Source organism: Platichthys flesus, chromosome 23 (assembly GCF_949316205.1).
Source record: "Platichthys flesus chromosome 23, fPlaFle2.1, whole genome shotgun sequence".
Taxonomy (NCBI): domain Eukaryota; kingdom Metazoa; phylum Chordata; class Actinopteri; order Pleuronectiformes; family Pleuronectidae; genus Platichthys; species Platichthys flesus.
Genome location: NC_084967.1, coordinates 13488016 through 13507767, shown reverse-complemented (window position 1 = coordinate 13507767; position 19752 = coordinate 13488016). Strand labels below are relative to the sequence as shown.

Below are 19752 nucleotides of genomic sequence, written 5' to 3'. Positions count from 1 at the left end.
CTTTAGTTGTTTTGGATTCGGCTGCAACGCTGTCGAACCCTGAAAGTGTTTTGTGGACTCAAACACTTAACCCACCACTTCTATCCTTTTATGTTGCACCAAATATGATGAAAGCTAGACAATAGGAAACAATAGAATGAAACAGTTAAAAGTCAGCCCAACATCACAGAGCATCAGAACACAAATAAAAGAACAAAGTTCCCAAAAGAGGATCTTTAAGTTTCCTCCTTCGATACAGAAACAAAACGCAGTCTGCCCCCTCGGTTTTATTCTGAAAATCCATACAGGATGTGCGGTGCGGCTGTCACTTACGCTGGATGACGCTGGTGTCAGTCAGTCGATCGGTGGTTCCGCTGCCGAGCGGAGAAAACGACCCAAAAAGAGACTTTCCACGGCCCCGAGCAGAGAAACAGTTCTTCAGCTGAACCCGAACCGTCCGGAGGAATAACACAAACCCAGGTACGCTCACACTGACGCTTTAGAATTGTACCATTTAAACTTTTTTTCCGCCCATGTACTTCAGCGCGGCAGCGGCTAATTCGCTACCAGTACAGCTAGTGAGCTAACGTTAAAGTTCACTAACTCACTCTGGGTTCGATGCTGGTCGGACCTGGAGATATTCAACACAGGGGTTAAAGTGTGGAAGTGCAGTCTGACTAGTTCCACACTGATTCACTGGAACTCGGTTCGGGTAACGCGGGTGTTTCGGGTTGGAATTAAAAAAGTCCTCAAATGGAAGCTAGCGCCGTCAGGTTCGTGGTTAACAATAACCTTTGTGATTAATGGGGGGTTTAAGGTTGTCCTGACCCGGGTTAATTCCTGGAGAGGTTTTTTAGCCCAGCTGTCTTTTCGCCGGGAGACACTCGTGTTTCGTTGCCTGGAGTGATGAAGGGTGGGGCAGCTCACCCGAGTAGAGATAACGTGAAGTCCGCGTCGTGCCCTCCTGCACATGCCTACACGACAACATATACAACAAGTCCACTTCTCAGCTGCTTGTGTAGCTGCCAGTGCTCAGGGCTGTGATCTGCTCAGGGCTGTGATCTGTTCTTGGCTGTGATCTGCTCAGGGCTGTGATCTGCTGCTGGGCTGTGATCTGCTCAGGGCTGTGATCTGTTCTTGGCTGTGATCTGCTCAGGGCTGTGATCTGCTCAGGGCTGTGATCTGCTCAGGGCTCTGATCTGCTCAGGGCTGTGATCTGCTGCAGGGCCACCAAGCCTCCAACTTCATGCTCCTGGTCATTCAAATCAAGTTCTGGCTTATTAGACTTAGACTCCTTTTCGATGCGTCTTCACAGTGCAATCTTTATCAACACAAGGTCAAATAAGTCACAGTGAACAGAGGAACCTGGGGGCCACAACTCATCGTATTGTAATGAATGAATCACTGGAAGTTATCAGTCATGGAGGAGTGACATTAAGAAAGCGGGGGGGGGGGGGGGGGGGGGGGTTGTTTTATATGTGTGTGGTTTCTGTTTGTATGAGGAATAGTGTTGTCAGGGTGAAGCAGTAGTGAAAGCCCACGTGGAAAACAAAAAAACACTGTTTCCCCTTTTTTAAAAGTTGGTGTGGGTGTTCTACAAGGTTAAAGTTAGAATAGGTGTTCCAGTTTAGGCTGCTCTCCAGTTAAGGTTCCGTGTTGGTGCATTAGTCTCGCAGAGCTGTGTCCTGTCAGTATAAATAAACTTGAACTTTCTCTATGAAACAAAAAATCCAAAGGGATTAGAAAGACTGATTTCGATTCCCCATTAAATTCATCACAAATCGGACTCTCCTAATTGCTAAATGTGCAGCTGAGACCATTGGGCCGTGTATAGAGATGGTTGACGCCTTTCCACTTCCTGCCACTATTCAGAGATGAAGCCAAAATATCAAACATATACGAAACGCTGCCATCTTGCGCAGATGATGTTCTTTTTTGAGAGCCAGCGTCTATTCAGGGATGGATCTGTGGTATCGTGGTCCTGTCCATACAGGTGCTTGGAATCAAGGAAATCATAACTGGAATTATCAATCAAGAAAGTAAGCACCAGTCGATAATGAAAACGTCTGAATCCTTTATTCCCAGGTCTTCTGGTTTTTGTTAACACTTAAAAATAGTCTGCAGAAATTTGAACACACTGGTCCTTTCTGATTATTGTTTTCCTGGGAGAATCTCTGATGTGGACACTACACAACTTCTAAAGGTCAAAAGCTGATGAACTTGCTTTCATCGCACTTTCCTGAAGCGTCTGCAGCTTTAAAATGCACCACATGAGAATTTGACTGCCGGTGATGCAAGGATCTCCCCTTCCCTGCCATGTAATACTGTATTTCCCTCCATTATGTTCTTCTCCGCTCAGCAGGCGGTTCCAGTGGAAAATACCTGAAAGTGTGGAACAAATGCCATTGTTTCCCCCTGACCACAGAGCAAAGGGTTTTTGAGCAGGCGGACCAGTCAGTCATTCCTCAGCTGGAGTGGACACTGGTGTTGATGGACCAACGGTTTCATTGTCTTATGTTTAGATTCACTTAACTGTGAAATAAAGCTCTGGATATGGTTGTGAGACTCTACATTGAAAAGGCCATATTCTTCAGTTCAGCAGTCGCATGCAGCTGTTGAGCTCACATGAAGAACGAGGGCAGAGGTGATTGACTGACAGGGAAATAAAATCAAGGCCCTGACCTGCAGTGGCCGTGGAAACTTCTGACCTTCAAGCTTGAGGAAGCAAAGGAATGACTGTATTATTTTTTCTCTCGCAGCTCAGTCGGGATTTAGTAATGTCCTGCTGTGGTATTGCAATATTGAAGGGATAGATCAGCTCAGCCGCGCTCCCCCCTCCGTCTGTGGGGTATTGCAGGCGTTTAATGCAACAAAAGAAGGAAATGGAAACGTACAAAAAACACCCGCGGCCAGATAAGCAATTTTAATTTGGCAACGCAGAACACTTGGTAAGCTATCAGCTCTTATGTAATCCCTGTGTCTTCCTGAAATGTTCATGAACAGCAGGGCTGGTATTGGTAGTTTGTGTCGTTATTGCAAAATGAGATCCTAGAGATACTTACTGTATTAGGAACAGACTACAGGTTTTTGTACTTGTTTATCTGTCTGTCTTTTTGTTCGTCCGTGCATCAGAATCAGAATCAGAATTCTTTTTATTGCCTTGTATATTTTCACATACAGGAAATTGCCTTGGTGTGGTTGGTGCACTTTACAAACATGCTTTCTGTTGACAGATTTAGTCACCACGATGGCGTCATACCCGTGCAAGTTACAGTCACCAAACTTCCGGGTGTGTGGTTAAGATCAAAATGAAGGTGCAGTTTGAAAATGGGTCTGGTCTATCTCTATGTAATATAGTAATGATTACTCAGGCAAAGGAAGTGATGTTTTCTTTTCAATGTGTACACCGTGTTCTCTTGGTTGCAGTGACGATAAGGTGGACAGGACTTGGAGGTCTCAGTATTTAGCAGGAAACACACTATGATGTGACAGTAGCCCCCAGTGTAGTTTTGCTTACTGCACATGTTTCCCCTCTCCAGCAGCTACTGAGTCAAACAGAGGCAGAATGAATCTTTTCAGATTGTGTGACATTAACAATAGCGATGTCCTTGCTACAGACTCTGATAAGACTCTGTGCTGTGACGGGTCTGATTCCACAGAAGTTTAAACAACCTAACCTCACACATCTAACAAACATGACTCTTCCTCTGGTTCAGAAAAGGCCATTTATAAAGTGTATGTGCAGTGTGGTCTGTATGTGCTCTAATTATATTTTTCACACATCAATAGAAACAGTCACAGACTTTAAGGCTGGTCAGCTGTGTTTGTACTCGTCTCTTTGGTCGGTATCCTGTTGTTTCCTGTTCCTCTGCTTAGTTCCTGATCCTGACACTGTTTCTGTGTGACAACCCCCAGAGAACCTTGAGAAACATAAACATGGCGTGAATAGACAGCTCGCTGCTGGTTTGTGGAAAAAGAATATGTTCAAGGATGCATTCTTCCTTCCATCTGTCCACATGTAACCTCAGTCCCTCTCTTGCATAGACGTGTCTCCTACCTCCTCTGACCCCTGTTTTTATTGCATTAATTAACTAATAAATACCAAACTTACCAGTGATAAGAACTACCCTAAGTGAGAGATAATTGGCTGAGCCCAACCCGAAACCCGACAGGCTGATCTAGATACTAGATAGCCTGGCACTATTGACTGAAAAACCCGAACCTGAACCTGAATATCATTTCAAAATTCAGGTATCGACATTCTCGTGGCAAATGTGACAATTCCACTTCATTTCCTCCTTCTTATTACACGTCTATGATTTCTTCCCTTTAATTCAGTCGTCGTCATCTCCTTCGAATTGCTCCCTCCTTGCACCAGCTTGGAAAGGACACTTGGCTCTCGTGTCTGTTGCTTCGTAGTGACTCAAGTTCAGCGTTCATGTGCTTTTAATAACACAAGAGTCACTTTTTCCCTTTGCTGTCTCACTCTGTGCATGTCCTCCCTTTTTAACTGGCTGCAGGCAGCTGCTGCTCTCTGCAACACCATTCACTAATTATCACAGGACACCTTCTACTGTAGAAAAATGTATTTGATAAATGAGTGAGATGGATAATGAGAGTATGGGAACTTGCTTCTAATGCCAAGGCTCAGTTGAGGCATGGCAGCACTGAGGAATGCATGTGCTCACTTCTATCTTGAGACCGTTCTGAGCGGCCAGATTCCGGTGTGCTCAGTACATTTACTTATCAGCTGTTAGTGGATATCATTGTTGTGTTTGATTACATAATCTCACAGACTGTAATCGTAAGGACCCATACTCACACAGGTTCTCTGCAGCCTTGATGGAATCATGCGTTTGTTGCCTAGACAGATTGTCCTGTGTAATTATCTCTCGCTGCTTTTTACATGACAATAAGAGACTGTTAAATAGCAGTTTATCCATTAAGCATTGTTTACATATTCTCTTCATTCCCATGTGGCAGAGTGTGGAATTATATCAGCGTTCTCCTGCTGAGTGACAGATTGAGTGGACTTCAGACCTCAGCTTAGTCAAGAGCATTGTTTACAGTTCTGGGTCAAGCCATGTACAATTGTTTAACACAGCCCCCCCACACATGTCCTAGAGAGCCAAGGGTGTGCAGACGTTTGTTCCTGTTTGCTCCTGATTATATCGGACCTGGGAAAAGGGCTTTTGTGCTGAAGGAATTCCCAATAGATTGTTGTAGATATCGTAGATGTTTTTGGCTTGCAAGGTCATTTTCCATTAATCAGTGTATTTAAAAATATCTAGTCATTAGAATGAAGCTGCGTCTAGGTCAAAGGACCAAAAGACGAGGTCTCGATACGGAACAAACTGAACCAGGGCTTGTTTCGTTTACGATGGGAAAACCATTTTTTTTTTCATAGTTTGGAGCCTCTGACCAATCACAAGAAGTTGAGACGGCATTAAAGAATAGAAGAAGAAAAAGTAAAGGAAGCAACTCGCAGGATTACTTGCAGACTTCATCAAGCTCCAAGGTTTGAATGAGGAGGACGTTCATTTGGCGGGTTCTAGGCTACTCCCCTCGAAATTGACAACAAGCCACCGACGTCAGACGCCCATCTACAAGCCAATCATTGTCAAGTATAGGTAGACGCAGCCCATTCAGGTGATAATGACAGGACCTAATACAAAATTTGTGCTGCCATTGTGCCAACATCCCAGGATCATTTCTCAAAAAGTTGTGTTTGTAATATCATGTAAAATCACCACCAGTCACCAGTATGGCATCACCAGTAACTGGGTATTTGTTCATTTGTTTTGTGTGATCTCTCAGCTCTTCCTGCTTGTGTGTCAAAGGAGGAACTTGTTCATACTGAAGTTGTCACACGCTGTAAATCTCACTGATGTGAGTGTGTTGTGGAGGTTTCTCTGAAGCAGCGACACTGCCATGTTTAGAGCAGATATTTGCGGCTCGCTCCATGTGTCCCTCGCTGGTGCTGCAGTAGTGATTGGTGAATGATGAATATCGACAGCTGGTGGGGAAACGTCTGAAGGAGCTGGACGACAAAAACTGTGTGGACAAAGTGTGATCTTCAAACTCAGACATGATCTTTTGTCATCATTTTCTGGACTTGTGTCTCTTTCGCTTATAAAGCGCACAGGAGTATTTATACATACTACAGTCCTGTATGTGCTAAGTGGCCAAAAGCTTCTTTGATTCAAAAGGATTTCAACTCTGATACACAAAATATAAATACTGAAATCATAGACTCAAATACAGCTTGATAAATATATTGATATTAACAGTTTTATATGGCAAATAATTACTTGACAAAAGGTTATGATCACATTAAACTGTCCCCTGACTCCCTTTCTTCTCTGATTATGCTTTTGATCTTTTATTTGATCAATATATTAATTCTAAGCTTCTGTCTTGTAAAGATGTTAATCACGTTATCTCTGGGAATTTGACAGAATAAATCAGTTTTTGCGGTTGTGGCTTTGTGTGTTTGTTTGTGTGACTGACCTGATTGTAAACTACAAATACAGTTAAAGGGAGAATTGTTCGTTCGCCTCCTCGTCCTGTGGTGACCACAATACTACCCTCTGTCCAAATGCTGCCCTCGAGGGCCACGGGCCACTAACCATTGACCAACACACACACACAAACACACACACACACACAATGCATCTTCTGATCACAAGTGGACCACTCCAAATTAGAGATGGGGAATTTTGTCATGATTCACATTTTGTGCAAAAATCACGCGGCCATAAGTATATTTAATTGTAATTATTTTCGAAACAAGAAAAATAGTTTTGACTGCAAGCAACCATCCTTTGTCAGTCTGTGTCAGCTGGACGGTCTGAAAGTATTTAGTTGCAAGAGATACTAGAGAGGAGAAGAGGCTCCAGTCTGAAGATGAGGATGAGAGGAATGAGAAAATGGGCAAAGGAAGAGGATGGAGGGGAGGAATGAGGGGATAAATAAAGAGAGACTGTTTGGGGGGGATGTTGGGTTTGAAATGGATGTGAGGACAGAGGAGGGGGAGAGGAGAGTAACAGAGGACTGTCTGTGGAAGCATTGAGACGGATGCGGAAGCTGCCCGCTGTGTGTAGTCTCCTTTTCTATCTAGCTTTCAGAAACACACACACGCACACACACACACACACACACACACACGTCTGTAGTTCAGCTGGGACTGCCAACAACCACTGTGAATTGATTTTGTCCCCCATTTGAATGTGATGAGTTTATAAAAATGGATGAAAACACCCACCTGCTGCCTCCATTATCAAACCCCTTCACACACTTTCTCTTCCCTTCCTTTTCTTCCACTCTCCGTATCACTCCTCATCATTGTTGGTTTGCTGCTGTAGGTTTCATAGCACACACACACACACACACACTCACACTCACACTCTCTTCTTCTTTGTTTCACATATTTAGCTTTCTTTAATGTCAGTGTAACTCCTGGTGTTTTTGAGCAGAACTTTAACAAGAAAGCGAAAGATGATACAAAAAATCATGTAAACTGTATTTACATTTTTATTTAGTAATTAATCATCCTTATAGCTGTACTTTTAAAACGGAAAGTGACAAGTTTCCAAGACATTTATAAATTGTATCTGTCAACTAATTATATATTTATATTTCACCATGACATTTTGCTCTTGAAGTGATTGTTGTAGATGCAGATATTCAATGAAGTTGTTTGTCTTTGACTCAGTGATGATGTTGTATTCATCATATTCACATAAGTTTCTGTTTGTATCTTTCCAGGCCCTACAATCTGAGTGTAACTTGAGGCAGCAGCGATGTCGGGCTCCTACGACGACTCCATGATCGATGTCTCCAGTGATAGCTTCTGGGAGGTGAGACAACATAACTTCCTCTGCACGTCCACATTTTCCACGGATGTTCTACTTCCCTTTCTCACCTCTCTGTCCCTGTTCCTGGTTCTCAGGTCGGTAACTACAAGCGAACAGTGAGACGGGTAGACGATGGCAACCGGCTCTGTAATGACCTGATGAACTGTCTCCATGAGCGGGCACGTATTGAGAAGTCGTACGCACTGCAGCTCTCAGAATGGGGCAAACGTTGGCGGCAACTCGTAGATAAAGGTACTTAAGTAAAAATGCTTTAAATTAATTTCTGTATATAACATAAACATCTAAATGTGATTGTTTTCTTCACTCTCTTAGGACTGATGCGCTACATTGTGCTAATGCAGTTATTATTAATGCAATTACATCAATGTCCAAATACTGACAGGTGAATATCTCCTTCTCAGGTCCTCAGTATGGTACATTGGAGCGGGCTTGGTCCGCTCTGTGCACGGAGGCGGAGAAGGTGAGCGAGCTCCACATGGAGGTGAAAGCAGCCCTGATGGGAGAAGACTTCGAGAAACTGAAGAACTGGCAGCGAGACTCCTACCACAAACAGATGATTGGCGGCTTTAAAGAGAGTAAAGAGGCGGAGGACGGCTTCCGCAAGGCTCAGAAACCCTGGGCCAAGAAACTCAAAGAGGTGCGGACAGTTGTTCAAACATGTTTGCAAACTAAAAGTGCTAACATACATAAAAACAAACTATGAAGAATTTCATCTTTCTTGCAAGTCTTTCAATGAATCATGATTCATTTCCTGTCATATGTCTTTAAAACGATGATGTCAGGAATGAGAGGAACAGGTCTCATCTGGCTCTAAAGAGAGAAGCACACTGACATTGGACCTGGTCTTTATGTCTCTGTAGCTTAAAGCTGAACCCAATCACACACACTCATAGATATCGGTACCCTGAAAATACCTGATTTATTAATATCTAGATCAATAAATTATTCCCTAGGAGGTCGGTAAATATATAACAATTATTTCCATTTGAGTGGCAAGCTATAAACTTCCGAACAAGTAATTTCCCACCTCACTGATTAAAGCTGTTAACTTCAATTTTACCGTTCACTTCACATGATTTGATATTACTGACACATCATTGTCTCTTTTCTCTCCATGACTACCTGCTTACTGAACAACAAACACACGCTCAGGGATATCTGACGCCTCTAAGTGCTGCTCATGAACCTGAAGCTCCTGCCAAACATCAGTCACATTGTGCCGAGGTGGCAGCCAGTTATCCTGTCTGACTTTGATTGTCAGTGGAAAGGAAGGAAACACAGAGGCCACTGTCACCTCTCAGTTGAAAATAAGCTCCATGTTTTTCCTACTAATGCGTTCACTTTGGCAGCCTGTTTACTCTGCAGACCTCACGCTCCTTTTATGTTTCTGTGCGGTCTCAGATACACATGTACAAGCAGATGTGTGTGTGTTCAAAGCGGCTGAACATTTTTGTAACCTTCAGGCTTTTTCCCCCCCTGTTTCCTGCGCGAGTGATGTCACCAGAGGGGTTGTGACATCCTGGCCTCTTCACCGAGCAAATACAGAACAATGCATTGTTGCAGCCATTAGTGACTTATTGATCCACTGTATAGACGCGGACAAGAGGTGGAGGGCAGAGAGGAAATGAGAGTAATTAACTGGTCTAGAAAATTAGAGGCTGACATGGGTGACGTAGGAAGAATGTCAATATTACGGGAGTACATAGATTCCGAATGAGAGCCTAGTGTTGGAATTTTTTATTAGAGGACACTCACTCAAATAGAGGAACACATGACTGACAGTTTGAGCAAATTAAAGAGAAGGCAGAGTGGTTCTGGCTTTTTTCTAAGACCCTGTTCATAGCTGGTAACAACATCCGGCCTGAGTGATCAGATCCCAAGTGGTCAGTGCGAGGTCCTGGTCTGAAAACATCCATATGCGTCCTGAGATCTGATCCCTCGGACCACATTCTGAGCAGATCAGAGACTCATGGGGCCACATTCTGTGACGGCTGTGGCTCAGTAGGTTGAGATAAGGTCTAACAGAAGGTCGGAGGTTCGATCCCCCACTCCTCCAGTCTGCATGCCAGAATGTCCTTGAGCTAATTGCCCTTGACGGCTCTGCTGACAGTGTTTGAATGGTATGTGATACAAAAAGCGCTGTGTATAGAACCACTGTTTGAATGTGACTAGTCAGGAAAACTGGAAAATATACATTCTGTCCATTTATCATTCTTTACGCTGAACGAAATGCCTCCCGGGTCACTTAGGAAGAAACGTCTACTCAGCTGACGTCCTCTGATTCTCTACAGTTTCACAATGAATCTGACTTTTATTTACACTCTTCAATTACCATACGTACATTTTCTGTGGCCACAATAACAACATGAACCACCACCTAATGATTTAAATCTCTCTCCGACAACACACACCCAACAGGCTCTTCTGTATAATCAGACACACAACATAATTAGGTCTTCTTGAACAAAAATGATGAATGTATGTTTTGCGTATAAAGGGGTAAAGTAAGATCTGATCACAAGTGGTCACACATCCAGGAGGTAATTGAATACCAGGTGAATTAAGCCTTGTCCATTTGTAATTGGACCTCTCAGGACGGATGTTAATACCAGGTCTGACATGTCTGCTCAAGTAACACTGTACTACACGATGTTTTATAAATAGAACCAGACTGGATGAGTTTGCTTCCTCTATTCTTAACTGTCTGAGCATTAGCTCTTTCCTAGACCTAGAACAGAAAAAGTACTGGTTTATCTAATCACTTGTGTTGATATTAAAGATATTAATTGGAATCCACAGGTGGATACGATGAAGAAATCTTATCATTCCGCCTGCAAAGAGGAGAAGCTGGCGGCCAGCAGGGAGACCAACAGCAAACTAGAGAGCAACAACAGCCCTGAAGCCCAGAAGAAGCTCCAGGAGAAACTGGAGAAGTGTCAGCAGGAGGTGCAGAAGGTAAGACTTCAGTACAGTGAGATGGGAAAGTAAAATTGTCTTTTCATTTTCCTTTCAAATACAAAACCATGTTTAAATTGTAATCTTGTCGTCCCCTCTTGTCGTCCAGACTAAAGAACGCTATGATAAATCCCTTGAAGAGCTGGACAAGGTGACCCCTCAGTACATGGAGAACATGGAGCAGGTGTTTGAGCAGTGGCAGCAGTTTGAAGAAAAACGCATCAGCTTCTTCAGAGAGTTGCTGCTGGAGGTTAAACAGCACCTGGACCTCTCGACCGAACACAGGTCAGTCACATGACCCCGTCCCAAGTAACCAAGTCCGTCAAAGATTTATTTAAACACTCAGAAAATAATGTTCTTTCTGTTCCGTGTCATCACCTCAGATTCCAGACGATCTACCAGACGATGGAAGACACAATCTCAGCCACTGACGCTGAAGAGGACTTGAAATGGTTCCGGTCCAATCACGGCCCTGCCATGCCAATGAACTGGCCCCAGTTTGAGGTAAGTTCATGAGAGGGGAAGAAAGTATGTGGATCATCTAGAGTGGCTCTTAAACCTTTTCATGTCTTAAACAGACACACACCAGGTTATGATCCCTTGATTTAAGTATTCACAAATACTCTTAAGCAAGGATTGTTGCTGTTGCTGCTGACTTCAAAAGATGAATATACATAGTAATAGTCTTTATTTATTATTTAGTAGGGTACTTATGAGTGAAGTCCTTATTTATCTGGAGATGCCTACTGTGTCCTCTTATGAACCATTGGTGCTCTGAGTGGCCCAACTGTGAGAAGAATCAGTCAGAAGGACAAGACAAACTAAACAGGTTTGAGGGAAGGGAACTTCAAGCGGAACACTGCTCTAGCTTTATTTTCCATGTGCATTTATCCCAAGCTGGAGTTATAGCCTGGTGTCAGTCTTATCGCTGAAGTGTGCTGTTTGGCAGCAGAAGTGGAAGTAAATCTCTCCTTGGCCATCGGGGGGGCGACAGTGAGAGCGATGTTATTTCATCTTCTCAACAGGAGGTGAAAAATGAAAAAAGGAAGGAAAGGCCCAAAATGTGCTGCATGTGCTTTCTGCGCCATAACTTACGAGGCTGCTGAGTGTTCCTGGAGGTATAACTGTTCCAGTGAGGCCCCCCCGCTTACAACTTCCATCATTGTTACTGCTTGGTTTGTGGAAGACTTTTTTGACAAAGAGGATTAAATCTCGTTTCTGTCAAAATACACTCAAACATGAGCCTCAACGCTGTAGATGTGCACAAGAAACTAATAGGCTGTCAAAAACAGCATGCAGGATGACATGTTAGTTGCTTGTAGAAGCAACTGGCTTTTGTCATTTCACTGTTTTAAGTTGATTTAACAAGCTGAATTAATTCCTGAAGAAAATTGCTGATATAGGTTATTACTTCTGTGAAAGGCTCATATAGGCTAATAAATTAGTTGTGTTATTTGTTGCTGCATCCACAAACTAACATTTTTTGCAGCTTGTAGTTTGTACCTCTTCAGTTTCAGGATTAGACGTTGTTGTTTGCATTAACCCTTTTTATACACCTGCTTCCCTTTCCCATGTCTGACAGAATTTGGACTGGTCCCATCCACGCTCCTTTAAGAGAAGGTCCATTGTAGTGAGTTCTGCATGGGAGGGCTGTTCTGTCACAGCAGCCATGGGAGGGGGGAGATCTTTTTTTTATTTTTTTATAGAGCACTAACACACTCACCACTTACTGCTTCCAGTTGTGTGTGTTTGAGGTGGTTGTGTTTGTATCTTTTAATTCAAGCTCCAGAGAATTTAAAACCTGCCATAGTTTAGGAAAATGTTTGGCAAAACCTGCATCCACTCTCCAGCCTCTTCTCCTTTTATATAAGGGAAGTTTACGTAGCCTATCTTGGACGTAAAAAATCCTAGAATCTACACCACTGTTCTCGCAGCTTGTTGTTGCCGTTCCTTTTAAACCGTGAACTCTGACCCCTCAGTGACCCTCCTCAGTCATGAGTGCTCTCCATGTGGAGAAGAACATCAGCTCAGCAGCGTCACAGAGTCTCCGGTCGTCGGCCAGACCGGAACAACTTTGATCTTTAAAATTTGAGAGGCCTGAGAAATCAGAGCGGTCAGACGAGCCCTTTGGAAAGCTTGACGGTCCCACTTGCAATTGTAATATATAACATATAATTTATATTTATATATGAGAGGTATCGCAACTTTCACAATTTTTAGCCCCATTACCTGTACGAGCAGTGGTATAAGGAATGAGGAGGTCTGCAGGGTGAAGTGGTGCAGGGTCACTTCAATGGTTAGAATGGATTTCAAGCACCACGGGTAACTGGGTAGGCCACCATTACAAAAAAAAAATCGATGAAACTAGACATAATGCTTTGGAGCAACATTTACAACTCAATTCTTAAACAAAAGACAGGTTGTTTTTTTTGCTCACTCTCCCTGGTTGGACTCTGGTGTGAGGGTGGGGTTCCCTTGGTGCTGTGTTTCTTTCAACAGGTGATGGATTCTTTACATGTTTATATCTCTCATTTTATCTTGAGGTTTGCACAGTATTGTATAAACACACATGTGCATGTCCAGTTTCAAAGTCCAGATTTGGTGCCACAGTCTGGGAAATGTTCCTTTGGATTGTGTGATAAAGTGTGTGTGTGTGTGTGTGTTTATATTGCAGTGCCTGAGTTGTTCTCCCACCGCTTTCAAAGTCGGCACAGTCACAGGTGGAATGTCTCACAGTAATAAATGTGTGTGTGTGTGTCTGTGTGTGTCTATCAGGACTGGTCCATAGACCTGAACCGAACGCTCAGCAGGCGAGAAAAGAAGAAGCCATCGGAAGGCGTCACGCTGACCGGCATCAATCAAACTGGATCAGACCAGCCTGTTCAGTCTGTCAAGACCAGCAGCAGGTAGATAACTAATCACTTTACAAACACACAGGAAACTGGGCACAACAGACACACACATACACCCACACACACACAAACCCACCCCCGCTCTGACTTTCCAATCCAAACCTCCCCACATCTCAGATAATCCCCCCTTCTTAAGGAATCCTTGTAAACATTGCATAAGTGAAGGGAAGCTCCGGGTCTGACGTCAAGTTGCACAGACGCTTCCATAGCTACAGTAAACATGTAGTTACAGTTTGCTGGGAAAGAAGTCGTCCCCGAGAGACGAGGAGTCTGCTGCTCCACAGCTGGAATGAGGCCAAAAGTAATGTGGAAAAGTTACTCATACACAGGGAGACGTCTATATTTATACTGGTACTGGAAAATTCAGAGAAGGCAGGATTAGTGTTGTTAAAGTCAGAAACACCTGCAATTCTCTGTAGACGTTTCTGGTTCACATAAAGAATAAATAGAGATTGGGTCCATCAAAGCAAAGAGAAACCACGTATAATTTACTTAATTTGAGATTTACAGCAACATAATCCTTTTATCCTTCACTATCGATTTGAATGCAGGACTTGTGATCATTGATTTAATATTCTAATGATCTAATTACATATAAAGGGATTAAATGTCTGAAGCTTCAGAGCCACTTGTTGTTCGATTGGCAGCTTTTAAAAACATGATGCAATGAGACGAGATAAAACAAAGAAGTTATTTTGCTCTGGCAGAGAAATGTGTGTGTTTGGTGTTGTGGCAACAGTGGTGCATGGAGATGGCAAAAAAACGTTCATGCCGCATTCATCACAGTAAAAACACAACACACAGCTAGTGCACAGAGATGTATTTGGAAAGATGTGAGCTCCTGTGTGTGTGTGTGGGTGGGTGTTATATATTTCGGGATTAAGTGCGGTTTGCTGTGAGCTCCCTGGCCTGTGTCTTAATGCTTCACATTCCTCTGTGGCGGCGTAACGAGGTTTCCTTTATGAATTAATGTACAAACACCTGCTATCAGCCCTTATCCACACATCAGTACAAGTGGTGTGTGTGTGCAGAAACCCCGAGCGAGGAGTATGTGGAGGAGTCGACACGGGGAATGTAAGGCACGGAAAGCATTTGACCTCTGAACTTAAAAACGTCAAACGCTCTGCTGCTCCATCAACACTGCACATTGTTCCCCTGTTGTTTCCTCCACATAAGGACGCTGCCTATCTGAAATCGAAATCTTGTAGTATGGGCATGTGTAAGTATCAAGAGAAGAATATATATGAGGATTCTCCATATTTTCATGATGAAACCAAATTTTCAAGTTGGTTAGGTATTTAAAACTCCTTTAGCTGGTCTGAGCTCAGCTTTCGTCCCTAGCTATGGCCAGCGGAGCTCCATTCACACACCCTTAGAGACGGCCAATAGTTGATAAGGAGAATTTTTTAATAAATACAAATGAATGGACATTGAAAAGACAGAAATACAGCTATTTACATACTGCAGTGTAATTTGAAAGATCAAGTGTGTTTGTTTACTGCAACCATCTAAAGCTACTTTGTGCCAGCCTCTAACCCGAGCTGTGTTTGTTGTTACAACTCCTCCGAGTTGAGCCTGAGGAGTCATGCATGGCATGACTGTACAAACAAAGGCGTTCACGTTTCTCCGCCTCACACTCTCCAGGGCCAACTGATGTCTCCTGCTGTTAACGGCCCCAATATTTCTGTAAATAGAGAAAAGAAACGCTGTGTTTCCTCTGATGAGGTCGACTGCACCAAAGCTTTGTCCCTTGACGTGTAAAGTCACAATGAAAGGAAACAAACTGCACTCGTGTAACTTTTTCAGAGAGATTTTGCACAGACACAACTCGCAGCAGACACAGTGTGTGACGTGTCACTCAGGGAAGTGACTTATTAATGTTTTTCTAAGGTTGTGTTAATTATAAGGTGCAGGCTTTATCATAACAAAGCCAATTGTTGCCACGTTGTCTCTTCTATCTGTGTTTAGTTTTAAGAAGCTGGTAATACCTTGTTGTTTATTGTAAAATGGAAGTACAATAATTATTGGCTCATCTGTCTTTGTAATTTTGTGCTCAAAAGTATCACTTCCCCAATTCTACAATGCAGTATTAGGGAGATTACGAGGATAATGTGTCCATTCCGAAGATGGAATTCCACAGACTGGGAGGAAATTAACTGTGAGGAGAAGGAAATGGCTGATGGGGGTCGAGGGATGTTGGTTGTATCTGTGTGATATTATGATACATGATACACTGGGTGGTGGATTTCTGACAGATGAAGACAAAAGAAGGGTTCTTATTTTTAAGAAGCAACCATTGATTCTTGCCATCTCAGAAAACTGCAGCTCAAGTAGCGAACAAGTTAAGCTTAAGTTTAATGAATACTTTTTAATTGGGTTTTAATTGTATACTTTGTTACAAAAATACTACTGTTCCAGACCAAAGTCAGTATTTTATGTGTGTAAAAGACACTGTTTGGGGAAGTGGTTTTATTTAAGGTCAGACTATCAAGCTGAGCATCTGCAGATGAAGATGCTGCTTTGGCACCGTCTTTGTCACGCTTTCTCCCCCCCGGTCATGTTTGTCACAGGTCTGTACTTATACGTGTGAGTTCTTGTCAACAACCCATCTCTCACTGTGTTCCATGTCGTCAGCCTGACTGTGCCCACTAAAACAGCACCAGTGGGCTCGAACCCCTTCGAGGAGGAGGAGGAGGAGAAGGAAGAGGAAATTGCTGTGGAGCAGGAGACCACAGTCAACCACATCAGTGTGGAGAAAGAGGAAATAAAAACGTTGGTGAACAAGGGGGCAACTACTCTGCCAACCCACAAACTTCTCGCCTCCCCTTTTCTCTGTCTCTTCTCCGTGGTTTGCCGTTCACTCCTCGTCTCCTGCCTTCACTTTGTTCCCTTCTCTCTGGTGTCACCCCCTCTCATCCTGCAGGTGGCAGGTTGTTGTGTTGCTCTGCATGGTCACTGGAATGACACGGCACACAAAGTCAGTGTGTGTGTCTGTCCTTCACTTCTAACAGTGCCATGTTTTTCAGAACGTTACATGTGATGTGCTGTCTTACAGTCAGATCTGAATATCTACACACTCGTAAACACTTTACACTGGTTGTTTATATGTTTTCTCACAGTTAAAAGATGATTAAAACACAATATAACATTAAATAAGATGCTTACACATGTATTGACATTTTTATTGGTACGATTAAGGTACAAATGCAAAACTTAAACCTATTTGGTAAAATGTCACGCTGCCATTTTATTCTCAAATTTAACAGGGTGACCAGTAGATGTTGCAGCTGTGTCCAGGTCTGACTGTAAATCATTTGTGTGTGTGCTGGTGTGTATTTACTGTGTTACAACTATCTCTCTGTGAAAGCCCAAATCTCTTTTTGGTGTTTTAGTGGCTCCCCCTACTGGCCATTCAGGTCAAACACCAATCATGCATCCACTCCCATGATTTGCGTCGCTGCTTGTAACTGAACTTTTCACGTGTCTTCTGATGTGTTGTCATGTTGGTTTTGTTTCATTGTGTGCACTTTCACTTTGAGCCTTTGATTTTGAAGTGGTAACTTTTGAATCATGTTGCCTGACACAAACAAAAATCTTGCCTTGTAGCTCTGATGTCATACAAAAGCATGTTTCCCACTCGTTTGGAGTTTGTTTTTCAGGATAAATCCCAAAGCTGTACGTGGATTCAGAGAAGCTTTCGGGCTTTTTGTGTGTTTTGTCGTGACTTTACTTGGTGTTGTGTTTATTTTTCTTGCTTTTTCTTGCTCTAACATTGAACTTTTGCTCCTGCTTACGCCTGCCAAGCTGGGTTGTCCTGTCCGTCTATGAGTCCCTGAGATTTACAAGTGTTTCTAAGTGTCTGTCCTGTCTTTGTTCTCCAGTGTGGGCAGCATGGAGAAGACTCCAGACTGGTCAGACGAGGACACAGGAAGTAACCCATTCTCCGCCAATGGTGAAGGGAACCCGTTTGAGGATGAATCAGCTTCTCCGGGTCTGTCTGTGGCTGTCAGAGCCCTCTACGACTACGAAGGGCAGGAGCAGGACGAGCTCAGCTTCCAAGCAGGTATGGAGCCAAGATGAGGTGAAAGATTCCAAAAGGAACCAGACTACAAGAACAAAGTATTTATCTGATTCTTTCTCCTTTTCCAGGGGATGAATTAACAAAAATTGGCGATGAAGACGATCAGGGTTGGTGCAAAGGCCAGCTCAAGAACGGGAAATCGGGCCTATATCCTGCTAACTATGTGGAGGCCATCCAGTAGTGGATTGTCACAGATGAATCCGAATGTGAAGAAAGTGTTTTGTTCAGAAATTACAGTGCGGCTGGAAAAGGCTCGGCCTCGTTTTTCAACCTTTCTCTTCCTGTTGATGGAGGCTGGACCGGCGTGGGAGAAGGACGGAGAGGATGCGGATTATAACAGGACCACTCCACATGTTTTTGCTTTGACCCGTCGTAGAAAAGTGCTAAAGTGGAGGTTAACCTCCAGTTTCCAGATGATTCCAGGCGAGGGAAGAAAAAACAAAATTGCTGTCAGCGTAAAAATATGTTACTTAAAATCCCATTTATGCTGTTACAAAAATAATAGGTATTCTAGTAAATATATATATTAGATAAAACTCAATGAACTTTATGTGTGAATCTATATATTGTTTTAATGAAACACTGGGATGACAAATCGTTTTGCGATGTTAGCCATGCAGACTTTATACGTAAGCCACTGTGGATTCATGAAGGGAGACGACCCTTTTTTTATAACTTTGATTAACCATTTCTGTTAATAAGAGTCCATTTCATAAATATTTCAAGAAACTTTTGGAGAAAAAAGGCCCTAATATCTAGTATTGCGTCAGATTTAACTTGCATTGTTCTGTCGTTCCTTTCAGGGTTTTTCATTTGACTGTTCGGGTTGTTGTTTTTTTTTACAAGGAATGATAACGACCTAATCCTCACATAGTCCTCATTTAGCTCACAGTGGGCAGGTTATCCTTGAGTCACTGCGAATGAATGTATATTCACTGATTGTATTTCTTCACCTGTCCATCATTCAGTATCACTGATGCTGGGTTTTCGCTATCACTCACACCTCGAACAACTATCCACCCAAATATCTGTAATGCTCTGTTTTATTTCAACTCGACACTGAACGATTTTCGCACTTGAATCTCCCATGTTTTAGTTCTCTCGCTTCTTTTCAAATACACAGTTATGGGAGAGTTTTAGTTTTTTTGGGGGGGTTTGACAATATATTACAAGTTATAGCAATAAAACCATACATGCATGTAAATAGCCTGCATTAAACGAACCTTACGTCAACATCAGATGAAATGTAGTTGGAAATTGATGATTGTTAATTTATGATGCCACAAGTGCTTTTTTGTTCTACTCTTGTTATAATGCTGTGACTGAGAATCAGTTTGTACGTTAATTGAATGTCTAATGGAAAAATATCCCTTGAATTTGTAATTTTGTTGTGTTTGTAAATATGACTATTATCCCCCCCCCCCTTGCGTAGAGAGGGCTATATTCACGGAGTAAATCAACAAATACATTGCGGATAATTGTTGATTTTTTTTCTATGACATGAATGGACATGCCTCATTTCATAACCTTAAAACATGTTTGGATTAAGTAGTTCTGTCTGCTTGAGTTTTTTTTGTAGAGTTGAACTTCAGGCAAGAAACCTCTTGTGCCAGCTCGAAATTCATTAACTGCCTATTGTTCTGATGAAATCACTGAAATATGCTATTTGATGCCCTCAACTGCAGCACAAGAGGAAGATGATTTTTTTTTTGTCTTGAATAATAAAGAGAAAGAAGACGTTTTCAGGGCGTGCTGTCGTCAACACGCAGCAGCAGCTGTACTTGCACAGGAAGGTTTGTAAATGTTGTCCCACAACATAATAAATGAATTTATTGGAAAGAAAATACTCAATTTTGTCCTGAGTGCTGATTTCATTTTGTGGTTAAAATTGTAATATAAGCACCAAAGTATTAATCAAATAGGAAAATTATGATTTTTGGTAATTAAA

General features: G+C 42.6%; 1 protein-coding gene across 4 annotated transcripts; it reads left to right on the top strand.

The window, feature by feature from the left end:
• The first annotated feature begins 311 nt into the window (after positions 1-311).
• Positions 312-19655, top strand: pacsin2 (protein kinase C and casein kinase substrate in neurons 2). Of its 4 annotated transcripts, XM_062382484.1 has the most exons (12): positions 312-459; positions 7747-7838; positions 7931-8087; positions 8258-8493; positions 10656-10811; positions 10921-11096; positions 11195-11315; positions 12394-12441; positions 13587-13717; positions 16358-16495; positions 17605-17786; positions 17873-19655. In XM_062382484.1, the coding sequence occupies exons 2-12, from the start codon at positions 7782-7784 to the stop codon at positions 17983-17985; spliced, it is 1515 nt and encodes a 504-aa protein (XP_062238468.1). In that variant the 5' UTR covers positions 312-459; positions 7747-7781; the 3' UTR covers positions 17986-19655. The 4 variants fall into 4 exon arrangements, with proteins under 4 accessions (XP_062238468.1, XP_062238469.1, XP_062238470.1 ...); XM_062382485.1 differs by lacking the exon at positions 12394-12441; XM_062382486.1 differs by lacking the exon at positions 16358-16495.
• The last annotated feature ends 97 nt before the right edge of the window (positions 19656-19752 follow it).